The sequence below is a fragment of the Hemitrygon akajei genome, chromosome 3, assembly GCF_048418815.1.
Source record: "Hemitrygon akajei chromosome 3, sHemAka1.3, whole genome shotgun sequence".
Taxonomy (NCBI): domain Eukaryota; kingdom Metazoa; phylum Chordata; class Chondrichthyes; order Myliobatiformes; family Dasyatidae; genus Hemitrygon; species Hemitrygon akajei.
The window spans coordinates 49,778,384-49,799,729 of NC_133126.1; the positions used below are offsets into that span (position 1 = coordinate 49,778,384).

Genomic DNA, 21,346 nt, shown 5'->3' on the forward strand with positions numbered 1-21,346 from the left:
GGGAGAGGGTGAGACAACTCGAGGATAAGGGGGGAATATTTGTTTGGATGCTGAGAATGTGAGTGAGGTACTTAATGAATACTTTGCTGCAGTACTTACCAAAGACTGATCAGTGCTGAGTGTATAAACACATTAGGGTGATTCAAGGTCAAGGAGGAGGTTAATAAGTATTAAATGGAGAAGTTCACAGGGCCTGATAGGATTTACCCCAGGTTATTGAAAGAGGCAAGAGACAAGACTGTTTGGCCTTTGGCCGCTATCTTCATGTCCTCTCTAGCCACAGGCAAGGCCCCGTGGACTGATGTGGGCTAATGTTGTATCACTATTTAAGAAGGAAACAAGAGAAGATCTTGGGGACTATAAACTGGTGAGTCTTACATCAGTTGTAAGAAAAACGCAGGAGAAAATTCTTAGGGGTAGGCTATACGTGCACTTGGAAACCCATGGCCTAATTAGGGAGAGCCAGCATGGCTTTGTGCAGGGCAGGTTGTGCCTTAGCAACACGATTGAGTGTTTTGACTAAGTGATGAGAGAGATTGATGAGGGTAGGGCAGTGGATGTTGTCTACATAGATTTTAGTAAGGCATTTGATGACGTCTCTCATGGGAGGCTAATCCAGAAGGTTTAGCAGCATGGGGTCTGTGGTGAATTGGCTGTTTGGATTCAGAACCGGCTTGCGCATAGAAGACAGTGGTTAGTGGTTGAAGGGACCTATTCGAGCTGGAGATCTCTAATTAGTGCTGCCTGCAGGGATCTGTGCTGGGATCTCTGCTCTTTGTGATGTATATAAATGACCCGGATGAAAATGTGAGCAACGCACACAAAACGCTGGAGCAACTCAGCAGGCCAGGCAGCATCTAGGAAAAGAGTACAGTCGACATTTCAGGCTGATGCCCTTTGGCAGGGCTGGAGAAAAATATCTGAGGTGTAGATTTAAAAGGTGGGGGGGGGCAGAAGAGAGAAAAACACAGGTGATAGGTGAAACCTGGAGGGGGAAGGATGAAGTAAAGAGCTGGGAAGTTGGTTGGTGAAAGAGACAGGCCATAGAAGAAAGAAAAGGGGGGAGGAGCACCAGAGGGAGGTGATGGGTGGGCAAGGAGATAAGGTGAGAGAGGGAAAAGGGGATGGAGAATGGCAAAGGTGGGGGGGGGGGCATTACCAGAAGTTTGAGAAATTGATATTCGTGCCAGTAGGTTGGATGCTACCCAAACAGAATATAATGTGTTGTTCCTCCAGTCTAAATGTGGCCTCATCACAACAGCGGAGGCGGCCATGGATGGATGAGCACCAGACACAGTATATGACCTCAACGGACTCACAGGTGAAGTATCGCCTCACCTGGAAGGACTGCCTGGGGCCCTGAACGGTGGTGAGGGAGGAGGTGTAGGGGCAGGTGTAGCACTAGTTCTGCTTCCAAGGATAAGAGCCAGGGGTGAGATCGGTGGGGAGGGATGAATGGACAAAGGAGTGGCTTAGGGAGCGATCCCTACAGAAAGCAGGAAGCGGAGGGAGGGAAAAATGTGCTTGGTGATGGGATCCAGTTGGAGGTAGTGGAAGTTACAGAGAATTACGTGCTGGACGGTGGGATGGTAGGTGAAGGCAAGAGGAACCCTATCCCTGGTAGGGTGGTGGGAGGATGGGGTAAGAGCAGATGTGCCTGAAATGGAAGAGATGCAGCTGAGGGCAGTGTTGATGGTGGAGGAAGGGAAGCCCATTGGATGAAAATGTAGATGGGTGGGTTAGTAAATTTGCGAATGATACCAGGATTGGCGGAGTAGTGAATACTGTAGAAGACTAACAAAGAATACAACACGATAAAGATCAGTTGCAGATATGAGCAGAGAAATGGCAGATGGAGTTTAACGCAGGTAAATGTGAAGTGTTGCACTTGGTAGGAGACAATAGACAATAGGTGCAGAAGTAGACCATTTGGCCCTTCGAGCCTGCACCGCCATTTTGAGATCATGGCTGATCAACTACTATCAATACCCGGTTCCTGCCTTGTCCCCATATCCCTTGATTCCCCTATCCATAAGATACCTATCTAGCTCCTTCTTGAAAGCATCCAGAGAATTGGCCTCCACTACCTTCCGAGGCAGTGCATTCCAGACCCCCACAACTCTCTGGGAGAAGAAGTTTTTCCTTAAATCTGTCCTAAATGACCTACCCCTTATTCTCAAACCATGCCCTCTGGTACTGGACTCTCCCAGCATCTGGAACATATTTCCTGCCTCTATCTTGTCCAATCCCTTAATAATCATTTATGTTTCAATCAGATCCCCTCTCAATCTCCTTAATTCCAGCGTGTACAAGCCCAGTCTCTCTAGCCTCTCTGCATAAGACAGTCCAGACATCCCAGGAATTAACCTTGTGAATCTACGCTGCTCTTCCTCTACAGCCAGGATGTCCTTCCTTAACCCTGGAGACCAAAACTGTGCACAATACTCCAGGTGTGGTCTCACCAGGGCTCTGTACAAATGCAAGAGGATTTCCTTGCTCTTGTACTCAATTCCCTTTGTAATAAAGGCCAACATTCCATTAGCCTTCTTCATTGCCTGCTGCACTTGCTCATTCACCTTCAGTGACTGATGAACAAAGACTCCTAGATCGCTTTGTATTTCTCCCTTACCTAACTACACCATTCAGATAATAATCTGCCTTCCTGTTCTTACTCCCAAAGTGGATAACCTCACACTTATTCACATTAAACGCCATCTGCCAAGTATCTGCCCACTCACCCAGCCTATCCAAGTCACCCTAAATTCTCCTAACATCCTCATCACATGTCACCCTGCCACCCAGCTTAGTATCATCAGCAAATTTGCTGATGTTATTTTCAATGCCTTCATCCAAATCATTGACGTAAATTGTAAACAGCTGTGGTCCCAATACCGAGCCCTGTGGCACCCCACTAGTCACCACCTGCTATTCCGAGAAACACCCATTCACCATTACCCTTTGCTTTCTATCTGCCAACCAGTTTTCTATTCATGTCAATATCTTCCCCCCAATGCCATGAGCTTTGATTTTACCCACCAATCTCCTATGTGGGACCTTATCAAATGCCTTCTGAAAATCGAGGTACACTACATCCACTGGATCTCCCCCGTCTAACTTCCTGGTTACATCCTCGAAAAAAACAGCATGCTGTTACAGGGAAGGTCATTAACAGCGTTGCTGAGCCGAGAGACCTTGGGTTCCAAATTCATAGCTCCTTGCAAGCCGCACCACAGGTCGATAAATTGGTTGAGAAGCCTTTTGACATGCTTGTTTTTATTTGTCGAGCCATTGAGTTCAAAAGTCAAGAGGTTATTTTGCAACTTTATAAAACCCTGGTTAGGCCACATCTGGAGTATCGCATACGGTTCAGGCCGCTCCACTAAAGGAAGGATGTTGAGGCCTTGGTATGAGTGCAGAAGAGGATGCTGCCTGGTTTGGAGGGCATCTGCTATAAAGAGAGGATGGATAAAGTTGGGTTGTTTTCTCTGGAGCGCTGAAGGCTGAGGGGAGATCTGATAGAGGTTTATAAGATTATGAGAGGCACAGGTAGAGTGGACAGAGAGGGTTGAAATGGTTAATACCAGAGGGCATGCATTGAAGGTGAAAAGGGGTAGGTTCAAAGGGGATTTGGGGGCATGTTTTTTACTCAGAGAGTGGCGGATGTCTGGAATGCGCTGCCTGGTATGTTGGTAGAGGCAAATACACTAGAGACTGCTGAGAGATGTTTGGACAGGCACATGGATGCAAGGATGATGGGGGGATATGGACATGGCGTTGGTAGGAGCGATTAGCGTTTGGTGCTTTTGATTCGCTTTTTGGTGGGCTGAATGGCCTCTTCCTGTGCTTCTGCAAATCCCAGAATATAATCCTTTGTTATAAAATAAACTTCTTATGCACTCTAAAGCAGACAGACTTGCTTATGTCTCAGCAAGGTCTAGAAAAACGTGTCCATGCATTTATTTTTAGAAGGCTTGATTACTGTAATGGCATTCTCACAGGTCTCTATATAAAAAAATCCCTCAGACAGCCACAGCTCATTCAGAGTGCACCTGATAGAGTCCTCTCTAAGACCAAGAAAGCAGAATATATCACTCCAGTTCTCAAATCACTACACTGGCTTCCTGTCCATCAGAGGATTGACTTTATAATATTACTACTGGTTTATAAATCACTGAATGGTCTCAGGTCAAAACACATCTCCAATCTCTTATTGCATTATGAACCGTCCTGAGCGCTCAGGTCATCTGGGGCAGGTCTGCTTACCATCCCCAGGGTCAAAACCAAACATGGTGAAGCAGCTTTTAGTTACCATGCTCCACATATCTGGAATAACCTTCCAGAGGATCTGAAGTCTGGCCAACTTTAATCTCTTTTACATCGAGCTTAAAACTTTTTGCTGTAGCTTTTAATTAGAATCTTCTGCATTGTAACCTTTATTCCTTTTTTAATCTATTTATCATATCTATTTTGTGTGATTTTATTCTCTTTTATATTGTCTGAAATTTGATGTTTGATTTTTATATCTTGTTTGATGTAAAGCATTTTAACTGTCTTGTGTTTGAAAAGTGCTGTACAAATAAACTTGCTTTGCCTTGTCTTGCCTTACTGTGTGTGAGAAAGTCAGTTTATAGGGATACAACATGTAGTCAGCAAAATTCTCCTTCCCATAGATTTAAGGTGAGATTTAAGAGGTTTAGATGGGATTTGAGGGGATTTTTTCCCCCAACACAGGAAGCACTGCCTGAAGAGCTGGTAGAAGAAGATAGTCTCACAGCTTTTAGGAGACAGCTAAACAATTACCGGTACTTGAATTGCCGAGGTGCAGAAAGCTACTGATCAAACACTTGTGAATGAGATGCGTAACAGTGGGTGCATTGGGTGGTATGAACATGGCGGGTTGAAGGGCCTGTGCTGTACAATGCTATGGGCCTTATTGACACTTCACAGTTACAGCTGACACAAGATGCCTGAACAAGTTGCTCCAATGATAATCTAAGGCTATGAAACACTCATAGGTGTTTCTGCAAATCCCAGAATACAATTTTTGTTATAAAATAAATTCCTTATGCATTGTAAAACAGTTTGTTTAATTTTAACCTGACTAACCTGGAAGCCCACAACGTGGTTGAGCAGATCCAGGTGCTGTCCTAGTCCCAGTAATTTCCAGTCCATTTTCATCCACGCACCAGCAGTGGCCGGTGCTGCTGTGACACTGCATCGGTCTGAAGTTCCCCTCGTCGTCACACTGAGGGATGTGGACTCCAAGAAGAGGCCCACGCAGGCTCATCTCTGTCTCCGCCCATTCTCGCTGCTGCTCACAGGCAGACTTTGGGCGCTCACTGTCTGCAAATCAATTCAAGAAATCTGTTACTAAGCAAAAGTGCAAATATTTTAAATTGGGCTGTGTTGTCAGTTTACAGGGCATCAGGCAAGCCAACAGGTTGTGTAACGTTGTGCCTGACGTGTTCAGCCTGTTGTTACAATGGATGCTAATTGCTTGTGCAGAACGAGGATAAGCTGCATTATCATTGGTTTACATCTCTGTACAACTGAATGAGGAGAAAAATAAGAAATATAGAAACCATCCAGTCAGTAGGGAGAAAGAAAGAGACTGGAAGATCTGGAAAGGCTTAACAGAGAAAAAAATAGCACAGATATATTTAACTTCGGGGGACTCATCCTAGATTTTTCTTAATTTTCCTTTTAATTTGGACAAGTGCAATAAAGAAAAAACAAACTTTGATTTTCTCGTTTTGGGAGCTCACTTTGTGTAATATTTCTTCTTGTTTACTGTGCGTATGAAAGTCAGTTTATAGGGATACATAGTGTCATCAGCAGAATTCTTTTTCACATAGACTTAAGGTGAGAGTTAAGGGGTTTAGATGGGATTTGAGGGGATTTGATTTTTTTTTTGCAACTCAGAAAACACTGCCTGAACAGCTGGTGGAAGTAGAAACACTCTCAGAGCTTAAGAAACGGCTCTAAAAAAGTACTTGAATTGCCAAAGTGTAGAGCTGGAGCTGGATCAGTTGAGAGGCTGAAGATATTATGGATGAGACTTTTGAAGAGGTGGTCACACCCAGAGTAACCAGAGATAGAGGAGGAAGTAGAAGAATTGGGAGTCACACTACTAATCCGGGACAATATCTCAGCTGCACTCAGGGAAGACATAATGGAGGGCTCAGACATTGAGTCATTTGGGTAGAATTGAGGAATAGGAAAGGTGTAATCACACGATGGTGTTGTACTGCAGACCCCTGTAGCCACCGGGACATTGAGCAACAGAAATGGAATCAGATTAAGGAAATGTGCAAAAATAACAGGGTTGTTGTCAAGGGGGATTTCAACTTCCCTAATATAAACTGGGACCTACTTAGTGCAAGAGGTTTAGATGGGACAGAGTTTGTTAAGTGTATCCAGGAAGGTTTCTTAAATCAATATGTGGACTGTCCACTGAGAGGAGGGGTCATACTGGACCTGGTGTTGTGTAATAAACCTGGCCAGGTGGCTGACAGTTAGGAAACTGTGACCCCAACTCCATAACTTTCAGGACACCTAGAGATAAGGATAGGTATGGTCCTTGTGGGAGAGTTTTAAATTGGAGTAGGGCAAATTATGAGGGCATGAGGCAGGAACTATTAATTGTGAACCTTTTCTCTGGCAAGTCCACATCAGAAATGTGGAGGGTGTTTAAAGATCAATAGCACAGAGTACAGGAAAGGCATGTTCCTGTTAGAAGGAAGGACAGAGGTGGAAAGATAAGAGAACCTTGGATGTCCAGAGAGGCTTTGAATTTAGTCAAGAAGAAAGAGGAAAAGTATGCACAGCTTCAGAGGTCAGGATCAGGCCTGAAGTTCCCCTCGTCATCACACTGTGGGATGTGGAGTCCCACCCGAGGTTCAGATCCAAACATAGTCATCTCCGCTTGTAATGTCTCTCGTTGCTCTTCACATGCAGATTTACGGCGTTCACTCGTTGTTAAAACTGCTCAAAGTGAACAGATTGTCAAATACCCAAAGTAGTGCTTTGGGACCCGATGCAACGACATGGCAGGTGATAAAGTTGACGTAATATTGAATTTAAAGTGAGCAGGTCCGAGGGACTGGACAGAAAGGGTTAATATTGGGATTGAGAAAAGGTTTTGTAGGCTAAACTGCATTTATTTTATACACAAAGCCTGACTGATAAATATCCAAACATTGGACATGGATAGCCTCAGGGGGTGACATTACACCGATGGTTCAGGGGGTGTGATATTACACGGATGGGCTCAGGGGGTGACATTACACGGATGGGCTCAGGGGGCGTGACATTACACGGATGGGCTCAGGGGGCGTGACATTACACGGATGGGCTCAGGGGGTGACATTACATGGATGGGCTCAGGGGGTGACATTACACAGATGGGCTCAGGGGGTGACATTACACGGATGGGCTCAGGGGGCGTGACAATACACGGATGGGCTCAGGGGGTGACATTACATGGATGGGCTCAGGGGGTGACATTACATGGATGGGCTCAGGGGGTGTGACATTACACGGATGGGCTCAGGGGGCGTGACAATACACGGATGGGCTCGGGGGGTGTGACATTACACGGATGGGCTCGGAGGGTGTGACATTACACGGATGGTTCAGGGGGTGTGACATTTCATGGATTGGCTCTGGGGGTGTGACATTACACGGATGGGCTTAGGGGGTGTGACATTACACGGATGGGCTCAGGGGGTGTGACATTTCACGGATGGGCTCAGGGGGTGTGACATTTCACGGATGGGCTCTGGGGGTGTGACATTATACGGATGGTTCAGGGGTTGTGACATTTCACGGATGGGCTCTGGGGGTGTGACATTACACGGATGGTTCAGGGGGTGTGACATTACACGGATGGGCTCAGGGGGTGTGACATTACACGGATGGGCTCAGGGTGTGACATTACACGGATAGGCTCAGGGGATGTGACATTACACGGATGGGCTCAGGGGGTGTGACATTATACGGATGGTTCAGGGGGTGTGACATTTCACGGATGGGCTCTGGGGGTGTGACATTACACGGATGGTTCAGGGGGTGTGACATTACACGGATGGGCTCAGGGTGTGACATTACACAAATGGCTCAGGGTGTGACATTACACGGATGGGCTCAGGGTGTGACATTACACAAATGGCTCAGGGGGTGACATTACACGGATTGGCTCCGGGGGCGTCACATTACACGGATGGGTTCTGGGGGTGTGACATTACACGGATGGGCTCAGGGGGTGACATCACACGGATGGGCTCGGGGGGTGTGACATTACACGGATGGGCTCAGGGGGGGTGACATTACACGGATGGGCTCAGGGGGGGTGACATTTCACGGATGTGCTCTGGGGGTGTGACATTACACGGATGTGCTCTGGGGGTGTGACATTACACGGATGTGCTCAGGGTGTGACATTACACGGATGGGTTCAGGGGGTGTGACATTACACGGATGGTCTCGGATGGTGTGACATTATACGGATGGGCACGGGAGGTGTGACATCACACGGATGGGCTCAGGGTGTGACATTACACGGATGGGCTCAGGGTGTGACATTACACGGATGGGCTCAGGGTGTGACATTACACGGATGGGTTCAGCTCAGGGCGTGACATTACACGGATGGGCTCAGGGTGTGACATTACACGGATGGTTCAGGGGCGTGACATTACACGGATGGGCTCGGGAGGTGTGACATTACACGGATGGGCTCGGGGGGTGTGACATTACACGGATGGGCTCGGGAGGTGTGACAATATATGGAAGGTTCAGGGGGTGTGACATTACACGGATGGGATCGGGGGTTGTGACATTACATGGATGGCTGAGGGGGTGTGACATTACATGGATGGTTCAGTGGGTGTGACATTACACGGATGGGCCCAGGGGGTGACACTACACGGATGGGCTCAGGGGTTGTTACATTACACGGTTGGGCTCCGGGGGCGTGACATTACACGGATGGGTTCAGGCGGTGTGACATTACATGGATGGTTCAGGGGGTGTGAAATTACACGGATGGGCTCAGCTCAGAGCGTGACATTGCACGGATGGGCTCAGGGTGTGACATTACACGGATGGTTCAGGGGCGTGACATTACACGGATGGGTTCGGGAGCTGTGACATTACACGGATGGGCTCGGGGGGTGTGACATTACAGGGATGGGCTCGGGAGGTGTGACATTATACGGATGGGCTCAGTGTGTGACATTACACGGATGGGCTCAGGGGGTGTGACATTTCACGGATGGGCTCAGGGGGTGTGACATTTCACGAATGGGCTCTGGGGGTGTGACATTACACGGATGGGCTCAGGGGGTGTGACATTACACTGATGGGCTCAGGGGGTATGACATTATACGGATGGTTCAGGGGGTGTGACATTTCAAGGATGGGCTCTGGGGGTGTGACATTACACGGATGGTTCAGGGGGTGTGACATTACACGGATGGGCTCAGGGTGTGACATTACACAAATGGCTCAGGGGGTGACATTACACGGATGGGCTCCGGGGGCGTCACATTACACGGATGGGCTCGGGAGGTGAGACATTACACGGATGGGCTCAGTGTGTGACATTACACGGATGGGTTCAGGGGGTGTGACATTTCACGGATGGGTTCTGGGGGTGTGACATTACACGGATGTGCTCAGGGTGTGACATTACACGGATGGGCTCAGGGGTGTGACATTACAGGGATGGGTTCGGGGGTGTGACATTACACGGATGGTTCAGGGGGTGTGACATTACACGGATGGGCTCGGGGGGTGTGACATTACACGGATGGGCTCAGGGCGGGGTGACATTACATGGATGGGCTCAGGGGGGGGTGACATTTCACGGATGTGCTCTGGGGGCGTGACATTACACGGATGGACTCAGGGGGTGTGACATTACACGGATGTGCTCAGGGTGTGACATTACACGGATGGGCTCAGGGTGTGACATTACACGGATGGGCTCAGGGGGTGTGACATTACACGGATGGTTCAGTGGGTGTGACATTACACGGATGGGCTCAGGGGGTGACATTACACGGATGGGCTCAGGGTGTGACATTACACGGATGGGCTCGGGGCGGTGACATTACATGGATGGGCTCGGGGGGGTGACATTTCACGGATGTGCTCTGGGGGTGTGACATTACACGGATGTGCTCAGGGTGTGACATTACACGGATGGGTTCAGGGGGTGTGACATTATACGGATGGGCTCGGGAGGTGTGACATTACACGGATGGGCTCGGGGGTGTGACATTACACGGATGGGCTCAGGGGGCGTGACATTACACGGATGGGCTCAGTGTGTGACATTACACGGATGGGCTCAGGGGGTGTGACATTACACGTGTAACGGGGGTTTTTTTCTTTTTCTTTGTTACTGTGTATGTAATCAAAATGGCGTCTTTGTTTTGTTAAAAGTAGGAATGCTGGCGCCTGTGTTAATAGTAGGAATGCTAGCGTCTTTGTTATGATAAGTGCTGGAAGCTTGTTTGGGACTATAAACCGATTGTTGGTGGGGGTTTTGGGGAGTCGGCGCGATGGAGTGAGAGAGAGAGGACGGGGTGCTGGAAGCTGGGCGACGGTACTGACCCCGAGCGGGGGTCCCCGGCCCAAGGTTTTCGGTGATGAGAGGAGACGGAGACAGAGGAGTGTGGAGCGACTGGTCGACCACCGTGGGGGTCCAAGGAGGCGGGTCGAGAAATTCGGAGGGGATCGAATACCAGAAGACTTCAGTAATTGAGCTCCAACGATTGTGCACGAAGTGGTTTGGACTTTGATAAGTTTGGCGCCTTTTCTTTTTTTTCTCTTATTCATATATACTGTATCGTTAGTAATCGCTTAGTTATAGTAATCTTTAAAAATTGTACTCATTTAATCGCATAAGGTGTACTGTCTGTTTGTTGAGCGAGGCGGGGACATCACACAGCATCCACACCAGCTGATTACCCAGTTTGGCGGGGCCCAAGGCTGCTCCCACTAGACTAGAACGAGTTTGAGCGATGCCTGAGGCGACCCAGGGTTTACACACGGATGGGCTCGGGGGGTGTGACATTACACGGATGGGCTCGGGGTTTGTGACATTACACAAATGGCTCAGGGGGTGTGACATTACACGGAAGGGCTCGGGAGGTGTGACATTACACGGATAGGCTCGGGGGTGTGACATTACACGGATGGGCTCAGGGGGCGTGACATTACACGGATGGGCTCAGGGTGTGACATTACACGGATGGGCTCAGGGGGTGTGACATTACACGGATGGTTCAGTGGGTGTGACATTACACGGATCGACTCGGGGGGTGTGACATTACACGGATGGGCTCGGGGGGTGTGACATTAAACAAATGGCTCAGAGGGTGTGACATTACAAGGATGGGCTCGGGGGGTGTGACATTACACGGAGGGGCTCGGGGGTGTGACATTACACGGATGGGCTCAGGGTGTGACATAATAGGGAAGGTTCAGTGGGTGTGACATTACACGGATGGGATCAGGGGATGTGACATTACACGGATGGGCTCAGGGGGTGTGACATTACACGGATGGGCTCGGGGGGTGTGACATTACACGGATGGGATCAGGGTGTGACATAATAGGGAAGGTTCAGTGGGTGTGACATTACACGGATGGGCTCAGGGTGTGACATTACACGGATGGGATCAGGGGATGTGACATTACACGGATGGGATCAGGGGGTGTGACATTACACGGATGGGCTCAGGGGGTATGACATTATACGGATGGTTCAGGGGGTGTGACATTTCAAGGATGGGCTCTGGGGGTGTGACATTACACGGATGGTTCAGGGGGTGTGACATTACACGGATGGGCTCAGGGTGTGACATTACACAAATGGCTCAGGGGGTGACATTACACGGATGGGCTCCAGGGGCGTCACATTACACGGATGGGCTCGGGAGGTGTGACATTACACGGATGGGCTCAGTGTGTGACATTCAACGGATGGGTTCAGGGGGTGTGACATTTCACGGATGGGTTCTGGGGGTGTGACATTACACGGATGTGCTCAGGGTGTGACATTACACGGATGGGCTCAGGGGTGTGACATTACAGGGATGGGTTCAGGGTGTGTGACATTACACGGATGGTTCAGGGGGTGTGACATTACACGGATGGGCTCAAGGGGGGTGACATTACACGGATGGGCTCAGGGGGGGTGACATTACACGGATGGGCTCAGGGGGGGGGTGACATTTCACGGATGTGCTCTGGGGGTGTGACATTACACGGATGTGCTCGGGGGTTGTGACATTACACGGATGGGCTCGGGGGGTGTGACATTACAGGGATGGGCTCAGGGTGTGACATAATAGGGATGGGTCAGAGGGTGTGAAATTACACGGATGGGCTCAGGGTGTGACATTACACGGATGGGCTCGGGGGGTGTGACATTACACGGATGGTTCCGGGGGTGTGACATTACACGGATGGGCTCAGGTTGTGACATTACACGGATGGGCTCGGGGGGGGGTGACATTACACGGATGGGCTCGGGGGGGTGACATTACACGGATGGGCTCGGGAGGGGGTGACATTTCACGGATGTGCTCTGGGGGTGTGACATTACACGGATGTGCTCACGAAGTGACATTACACGGATGGGTTCAGGGGGTGTGACATTACACGGATGGTCTCGGGAGGTGTGACATTACACGGATGGTTCATGGGGTGTGACATTACACGGATGGGCTCAGGTTGTGACATTACACGGATGGGCTCAGGGGGTGTGACATTACACGGATGGGCTCGGGGGGGTGACATTACACGGATGGGCTCGGGGGGGGTGACATTTCACGGATGTGCTCTGGGGGTGTGACATTACACGGATGTGCTCTGGGGGTGTGACATTACATGGATGTGCTCAGGAAGTGACATTACACGGATGGGTTCAGGGGGTGTGACATTACACGGATGGGCTCAGGTTGTGACATTACACGGATGGGCTCAGGGGGTGTGACATTACACGGATGGGCTCGGGGGGGATGACATTACACGGATGGGCTCGGGGGGGGTGACATTTCACGGATGTGCTCTGGGGGTGTGACATTACACGGATGTGCTCTGGGGGTGTGACATTACATGGATGTGCTCAGGAAGTGACATTACACGGATGGGTTCAGGGGGTGTGACATTACACGGATGGTCTCGGGAGGTGTGACATTATACGGATGGGCACGGGAGGTGTGACATTACAAGGATGGGCTCAGGGTGTGACATTACACAGATGGTTCATGGGGTGTGACATTACACGGATGGGCTCGGGGGGGTGTGACTTTACACGGATGAGCTCGGGGGGTGTGACATTACACGGATGTGCACAGGGTGTGACATTACACGGATGGGCACAGGGGGTGTGACATTACACGGATGGTTCAGTGGGTGTGACATTACACGGATGGGCTCAGGGTGTGACATTACACAAATGGCTCAGGGGGTGACATTAGACGGATGGGCTCTGGGGGCGTCACATTACACGAATGGGCTCCCGGGGCGTCACATTACACGGATGGGCTCAGTGTGTGACATTACACGGATGGGTTCAGGGGGTGTGACATTTCACGGATGTGCTCAGGGTGTGTGACATTACACGGATGGGCTCAGGGGGCGTGACATTACACGGATGGGCTCAGGTTGTGACATTACACGGATGGTTCATGGGGTGTGACATTACACGGATGGGCTCGGGAGGTGTGACATTACACGGATGGGCTCGGGAGGTGTGACATTACACGGATGGGCTCAGGGGGCGTGACATTACACGGATGGGCTCAGGGTGTGACATTACACGGATGGGCTCGGGGGTGTGATATTACACAGATGGTTCAGTGGGTGTGACATTACACGGATGGGCTCGGGGGGTGTGATATTACACGGATGGGCTCAGGGTTTGACATTACACGGATCGGCTCGGGGGGTGTGACATTACACGGATGGGCTCGGGGTGGTGACATTACACGGATGGGCTCGGGGGGGTGACATTTCACGGATGTGCTCTGGGGGTGTGACATTACATGGATGTGCTCAGGTTCTGACATTACACGGATGGGTTCAGGGGGTGTGACATTATACGGATGGGCACGGGAGGTGTGACATTACACGGATGGGCTCAGGGTGTGACATTACACGGATGTGCTCAGGTTGTGACATTACACGGATGGGCTCAGGGTGTGACATTACACGGATGGGCTCGGGGGTGTGATATTACACGGATGGGCTCGGGGCGGTGACATTACACGGATGGGCTCGGGGGGGTGACATTTCACGGATGTGCTCTGGGGGTGTGACATTACACGGATGGGCTCGGGGGTGTGATATTACACGGATGGGCTCGGGGCGGTGACATTACACGGATGGGCTCGGGGGGGTGACATTTCACGGATGTGCTCTGGGGGTGTGACATTACATGGATGTGCTCAGGTTCTGACATTACACGGATGGGTTCAGGGGGTGTGACATTATACGGATGGGCACGGGAGGTGTGACATTACACGGATGGGCTCAGGGTGTGACATTACACGGATGTGCTCAGGTTGTGACATTACACGGATGGTTCATGGGGTGTGACATTACACGGATGGGCTCAGGGGGTGACATTACACGGATGGGCTCGGGAGGTGTGACATTACACGGATGGGCTCGGGGGTGTGACATTACACGGATGGGCTCAGGGGGCGTGACATTACACGGATGGGCTCAGGGTGTGACATTACACGGATGGGCTCAGGGGGTGTGACATTACACGGATGGGCTCGGGGGGTGTGACATTACACGGATGGGCTCGGGGTTTGTGACATTACACAAATGGCTCAGGGGGTGTGACATTACACGGAAGGGCTCGGGAGGTGTGACATTACACGGATAGGCTCAGGGGGCGTGACATTACACGGATGGGCAGAGGGTGTGACATTACACGGATGGGCTCAGGGGGTGTGACATTACACGGATGGTTCAGTGGGTGTGACATTACACGGATCGGCTCGGGGTTGTGACATTACACGGATGGGCTCGGGGGGTGATACATTACACAAATGGCTCAGAGGGTGTGACATTACAAGGATCGGCTCGGGGGGTGTGACATTACACGGATGGGCAAGGGGGGTGTGACATTACACGGATGGTCTCAGGGTGTGACATAATAGGGAAGGTTCAGTGGGTGTGACATTACACGGATGGGCTCAGGGTGTGACATTACATGGATGGGATCAGGGGGTGTGACATTACACGGATGGGCTCTGGGGGTGTGACATTACACGGATGGGCTCAGGGGGTATGACATTATACGGATGGTTCAGGGGGTGTGACATTTCAAGGATGGGCTCTGGGGGTGTGACATTACACGGATGGTTCAGGGGGTGTGACATTACACGGATGGGCTCAGGGTGTGACATTACACAAATGGCTCAGGGGGTGACATTACACGGATGGGCTCCGGGAGCGTCACATTACACGGATGGGCTCGGGAGGTGTGACATTACACGGATGGGCTCAGTGTGTGACATTACACGGATGGGTTCAGGGGGTGTGAAATTTCACGGATGGGTTCTGGGGGTGTGACATTACACAGATGTGTTCAGGGTGTGACATTACACGGATGGGCTCAGGGGTGTGACATTACAGGGATGGGTTCAGGGTGTGTGACATTACACGGATGGTTCAGGGGGTGTGACATTACACGGATGGGCTCGGTGGGTGTGACATTACACGGATGGGCTCAGGGGGGGTGACATTACACGGATGGGCTCAGGGGGGGTGACATTTCACGGATGTGCTCTGGGGGTGTGACATTACACGGATGTGCTCAGGGTGTGACATTACACGGATGGGTTCAGGGGGTGTGACATTATACGGATGGGCATGGGAGGTGTGACATTACACGGATGGGCTCAGTGTGTGACATTACACGGATGGGCTCAGGGTGTGACATTACACGGATGGGCTCAGGGGGTGTGACATTACACGGATGGTTCAGTGGGTGTGACATTACATGGATGGGCTCGGGGGGTGTGACATTACACGGATGGGCTCGGGGGGTGTGACATTACACGGATGGGCTCGGGGGGTGTGACATTACAGGGATGGGCTCAGGGTGTGACATAATAGGGATGGTTCAGTGGGTGTGAAATTACACGGATGGGCTCAGGGTGTGACATTACACGGATCGGCTCGGGGGTGTGACATTACACGGATGGGCTCAGGTTGTGACATTACACGGATGGTTCATGGGGTGTGACATTACACGGATGGGCTCAGGTTGTGACATTACACGAATGGGCTCAGGGGGGGTGACATTACACAGATGGGCTCGGGGGGGTGACATTACACGGATGGGCTCGGGGGGGGTGACATTTCAAGGATGTGCTCTGGGGGTGTGACATTACACGGATGTGCTCTGGGGGTGTGACATTACACAGATGTGCTCAGGAAGTGACATTACACGGATGGGTTCAGGGGGTGCGACATTATACGGATGGTCTCGGGAGGTGTGACATTATACGGATGGGCACGGGAGGTGTGACATTACATGGATGGGCTCCGGGTGTGACATTACACGGATGGGCTCAAGGTGTGACATTACACGAAAGGGTTCAGGGTGTGACATTACACGGATGGTTCATGGGGTGTGACATTATACGGATGGGCTCGGGGGGTGTGACTTTACACCGATGGGCTGGGGGGGGCGTGACATTACACGGATGGACTCAGGGGGCGTGACATTACACCGATTGGCTCAGGGGGTGTGACATTACACGGATGTGCTCAGGGTGTGACATTACAGGGATCAGCTCAGTGGGTGTGACATTACACGGATGGTTCAGTGGGTGTGACATTACACGGATGGGCTCAGGGTGTGACATTACACAAATGGCTCAGGGGGTGACATTACAAGGATGGGCTCCGGGGGCATCACATTACACGGATGGGCTCAGTGTGTGACATTACACGGATGGGCTCAGTGTGTGACATTTCACGGATGTGCTCAGGGTGTGTGACATTACACGGATGTGCTCAGGGTGTGACATTACACAGATGGGCTCAGGGGTGTGACATTACAGGGATGGGTTCAGGGGGTGTGACATTACACGAATGGTTCAGGGGGTGTGACATTACACGGATAGGCTCGGGGGGTGTGACATTACACGGATGGGCTCCGGGTGTGACATTACAGGGATGGGCTCAGGGTGTGACATTACACAGATGGGCTCAGGGTGTGACATTACACGGATGGTTCATGGGGTGTGACATTACACGGATGGGCTCGGGGGGTGTGACATTACACGGATGGGCTCGGGGGGGCTTGACATTACACGGATGGACTCAGGGGGCGTGATATTACACGGATGGACTCAGGGTGTGTGACATTGCACGGATGTGCTCAGGGTGTGACATTTCACCGATGGGCTCAGGGTGTGACATTACACGGATGGGCTCAGGGGGTGTGACATTACACGGATGGTTCAGTGGGTGTGACATTACACAGATGGGCTCAGGGTGTGACATTACACAAATGGCTCAGGGGGTGACATTACACGGATGGGCTCGGGAGGTGTGACATTAAACGGATGGGCTCAGTGTGTGACATTACACGGATGGGTTCAGGGGGTGTGACATTACACGGATGGGCTCAGGGGGTGTGACATTTCACGGATGTGCTCAGGGTGTGTGACATTACACAGATGGGCTCAGGGGTGTGACATTACAGGGATGGGTTCAGGGGGTGTGACATTACACGAATGGTTCAGGGGGTGTGACATTACACGGATAGGCTCGGGGGGTGTGACATTACACGGATGGGCTCCGGGTGTGACATTACACGGATGGGCTCAGGGTGTGACATTACACGGATGGGCTCAGGGTGTGACATTACACGGATGGTTCATGGGGTGTGACATTACACGGATGGGCTCGGGAGGTGTGACATTACACGGATAGGCTCAGGGGGTGTGACATTACACGGATGGTTCAGTGGGTGTGACATTACACGGATCGGCTCGGGGTTGTGACATTACACGGATGGGCTCGGGGGGTGATACATTACACAAATGGCTCAGAGGGTGTGACATTACAAGGATCGGCTCGGGGGGTGTGACATTACACGGATGGGCAAGGGGGGTGTGACATTACACGGATGGTCTCAGGGTGTGACATAATAGGGAAGGTTCAGTGGGTGTGACATTACACGGATGGGCTCAGGGTGTGACATTACATGGATGGGATCAGGGGGTGTGACATTACACGGATGGGCTCTGGGGGTGTGACATTACACGGATGGGCTCTGGGGGTGTGACATTACACGGATGGGCTCAGGGGGTATGACATTATACGGATGGTTCAGGGGGTGTGACATTTCAAGGATGGGCTCTGGGGGTGTGACATTACACGGATGGTTCAGGGGGTGTGACATTACACGGATGGGCTCAGGGTGTGACATTACACAAATGGCTCAGGGGGTGACATTACACGGATGGGCTCCGGGAGCGTCACATTACACGGATGGGCTCGGGAGGTGTGACATTACACGGATGGGCTCAGTGTGTGACATTACACGGATGGGTTCAGGGGGTGTGAAATTTCACGGATGGGTTCTGGGGGTGTGACATTACACAGATGTGTTCAGGGTGTGACATTACACGGATGGGCTCAGGGGTGTGACATTACAGGGATGGGTTCAGGGTGTGTGACATTACACGGATGGTTCAGGGGGTGTGACATTACACGGATGGGCTCGGTGGGTGTGACATTACACGGATGGGCTCAGGGGGGGTGACATTACACGGATGGGCTCAGGGGGGGTGACATTTCACGGATGTGCTCTGGGGGTGTGACATTACACGGATGTGCTCAGGGTGTGACATTACACGGATGGGTTCAGGGGGTGTGACATTATACGGATGGGCATGGGAGGTGTGACATTACACGGATGGGCTCAGTGTGTGACATTACACGGATGGGCTCAGGGTGTGACATTACACGGATGGGCTCAGGGGGTGTGACATTACACGGATGGTTCAGTGGGTGTGACATTACATGGATGGGCTCGGGGGGTGTGACATTACACGGATGGGCTCGGGGGGTGTGACATTACACGGATGGGCTCGGGGGGTGTGACATTACAGGGATGGGCTCAGGGTGTGACATAATAGGGATGGTTCAGTGGGTGTGAAATTACACGGATGGGCTCAGGGTGTGACATTACACGGATCGGCTCGGGGGTGTGACATTACACGGATGGGCTCAGGTTGTGACATTACACGGATGGTTCATGGGGTGTGACATTACACGGATGGGCTCAGGTTGTGACATTACACGAATGGGCTCAGGGGGTGTGACATTACACAGATGGGCTCGGGGGGGTGACATTACACGGATGGGCTCGGGGGGGGTGACATTTCAAGGATGTGCTCTGGGGGTGTGACATTACACGGATGTGCTCTGGGGGTGTGACATTACACAGATGTGCTCAGGAAGTGACATTACACGGATGGGTTCAGGGGGTGCGACATTATACGGATGGTCTCGGGAGGTGTGACATTATACGGATGGGCACGGGAGGTGTGACATTACATGGATGGGCTCCGGGTGTGACATTACACGGATGGGCTCAAGGTGTGACATTACACGAAAGGGTTCAGGGTGTGACATTACACGGATGGTTCATGGGGTTTGACATTACACGGATGGGCTCGGGGGGTGTGACTTTACACGGATGGGCTGGGGGGGGCGTGACATTACACGGATGGACTCAGGGGGCGTGACATTACACGGATGGACTCAGGGGGTGTGACATTACACGGATGTGCTCAGGGTGTGACATTACAGGGATCAGCTCAGTGGGTGTGACATTACACGGATGGTTCAGTGGGTGTGACATTACACGGATGGGCTCAGGGTGTGACATTACACAAATGGCTCAGGGGGTGACATTACAAGGATGGGCTCCGGGGGCATCACATTACACGGATGGGCTCAGTGTGTGACATTACACGGATGGGCTCAGTGTGTGACATTTCACGGATGTGCTCAGGGTGTGTGACATTACACGGATGTGCTCAGGGTGTGACATTACACAGATGGGCTCAGGGGTGTGACATTACAGGGATGGGTTCAGGGGGTGTGACATTACACGAATGGTTCAGGGGGTGTGACATTACACGGATAGGCTCGGGGGGTGTGACATTACACGGATGGGCTCCGGGTGTGACATTACAGGGATGGACAAAGGGTGTGACATTACACAGATGGGCTCAGGGTGTGACATTACACGGATGGTTCATGGGGTGTGACATTACACGGATGGGCTCGGGGGGTGTGACATTACACGGATGGGCTCGGGGGGGCTTGACATTACACGGATGGACTCAGGGGGCGTGATATTACGCGGATGGACTCAGGGTGTGTGACATTGCACGGATGTGCTCAGGGTGTGACATTTCACCGATGGGCTCAGGGTGTGACATTACACGGATGGGCTCAGGGGGTGTGACATTACACGGATGGTTCAGTGGGTGTGACATTACACAGATGGGCTCAGGGTGTGACATTACACAAATGGCTCAGGGGGTGACATTACACGGATGGGCTCCGTGGGCGTCACATTACACGGATGGGCTCGGGAGGTGTGACATTAAACGGATGGGCTCAGTGTGTGACATTACACGGATGGGTTCAGGGGGTGTGACATTACACGGATGGGCTCAGGGGGTGTGACATTTCACGGATGTGCTCAGGGTGTGTGACATTACACAGATGGGCTCAGGGGTGTGACATTACAGGGATGGGTTCAGGGGGTGTGACATTACACGAATGGTTCAGGGGGTGTGACATTACACGGATAGGCTCGGGGGGTGTGACATTACACGGATGGGCTCCGGGTGTGACATTACACGGATGGGCTCAGGGTGTGACATTACACGGATGGGCTCAGGGTGTGACATTACACGGATGGTTCATGGGGTGTGACATTACACGGATGGGCTCGGGGGGTGTGACATTACACGGATGGGCTCGGGGGGGCTTGACATTACACGGATGGACTCAGGGGGCGTGACATTACACGGATGGACACAGGGGGTGTGACATTACACGGATGTGCTCAGGGTGTGACATTTCACCGATGGGCTCAGGGTGTGACATTACACGGATGGGCTCAGGGGGTGTGACATTACACGGATGGTTCAGTGGGTGTGACATTACACAGATGGGCTCAGGGTGTGACATTACACAAATGGCTCAGGGGGTGACATTACACGGATGGACTCAGGGGGCGTGACATTACACGGATGGACTCAGGGGGTGT

The 21,346-nt window shown here is 51.6% G+C and overlaps 1 protein-coding gene across 1 annotated transcript in view; it reads right to left on the reverse strand.

Moving 5' to 3' along the window:
• Nucleotides 1–21,346, reverse strand: part of nid2a (nidogen 2a (osteonidogen)) — a 246,002-nt gene that overhangs the window by 41,680 nt on the left and 182,976 nt on the right. Inside the window, exon 20 of the mRNA XM_073038982.1 lies at nucleotides 5,107–5,343. Within this exon, the coding sequence (XP_072895083.1) occupies nucleotides 5,107–5,343 (237 nt within the window). The remainder of the gene's footprint in view (nucleotides 1–5,106; nucleotides 5,344–21,346) is intronic.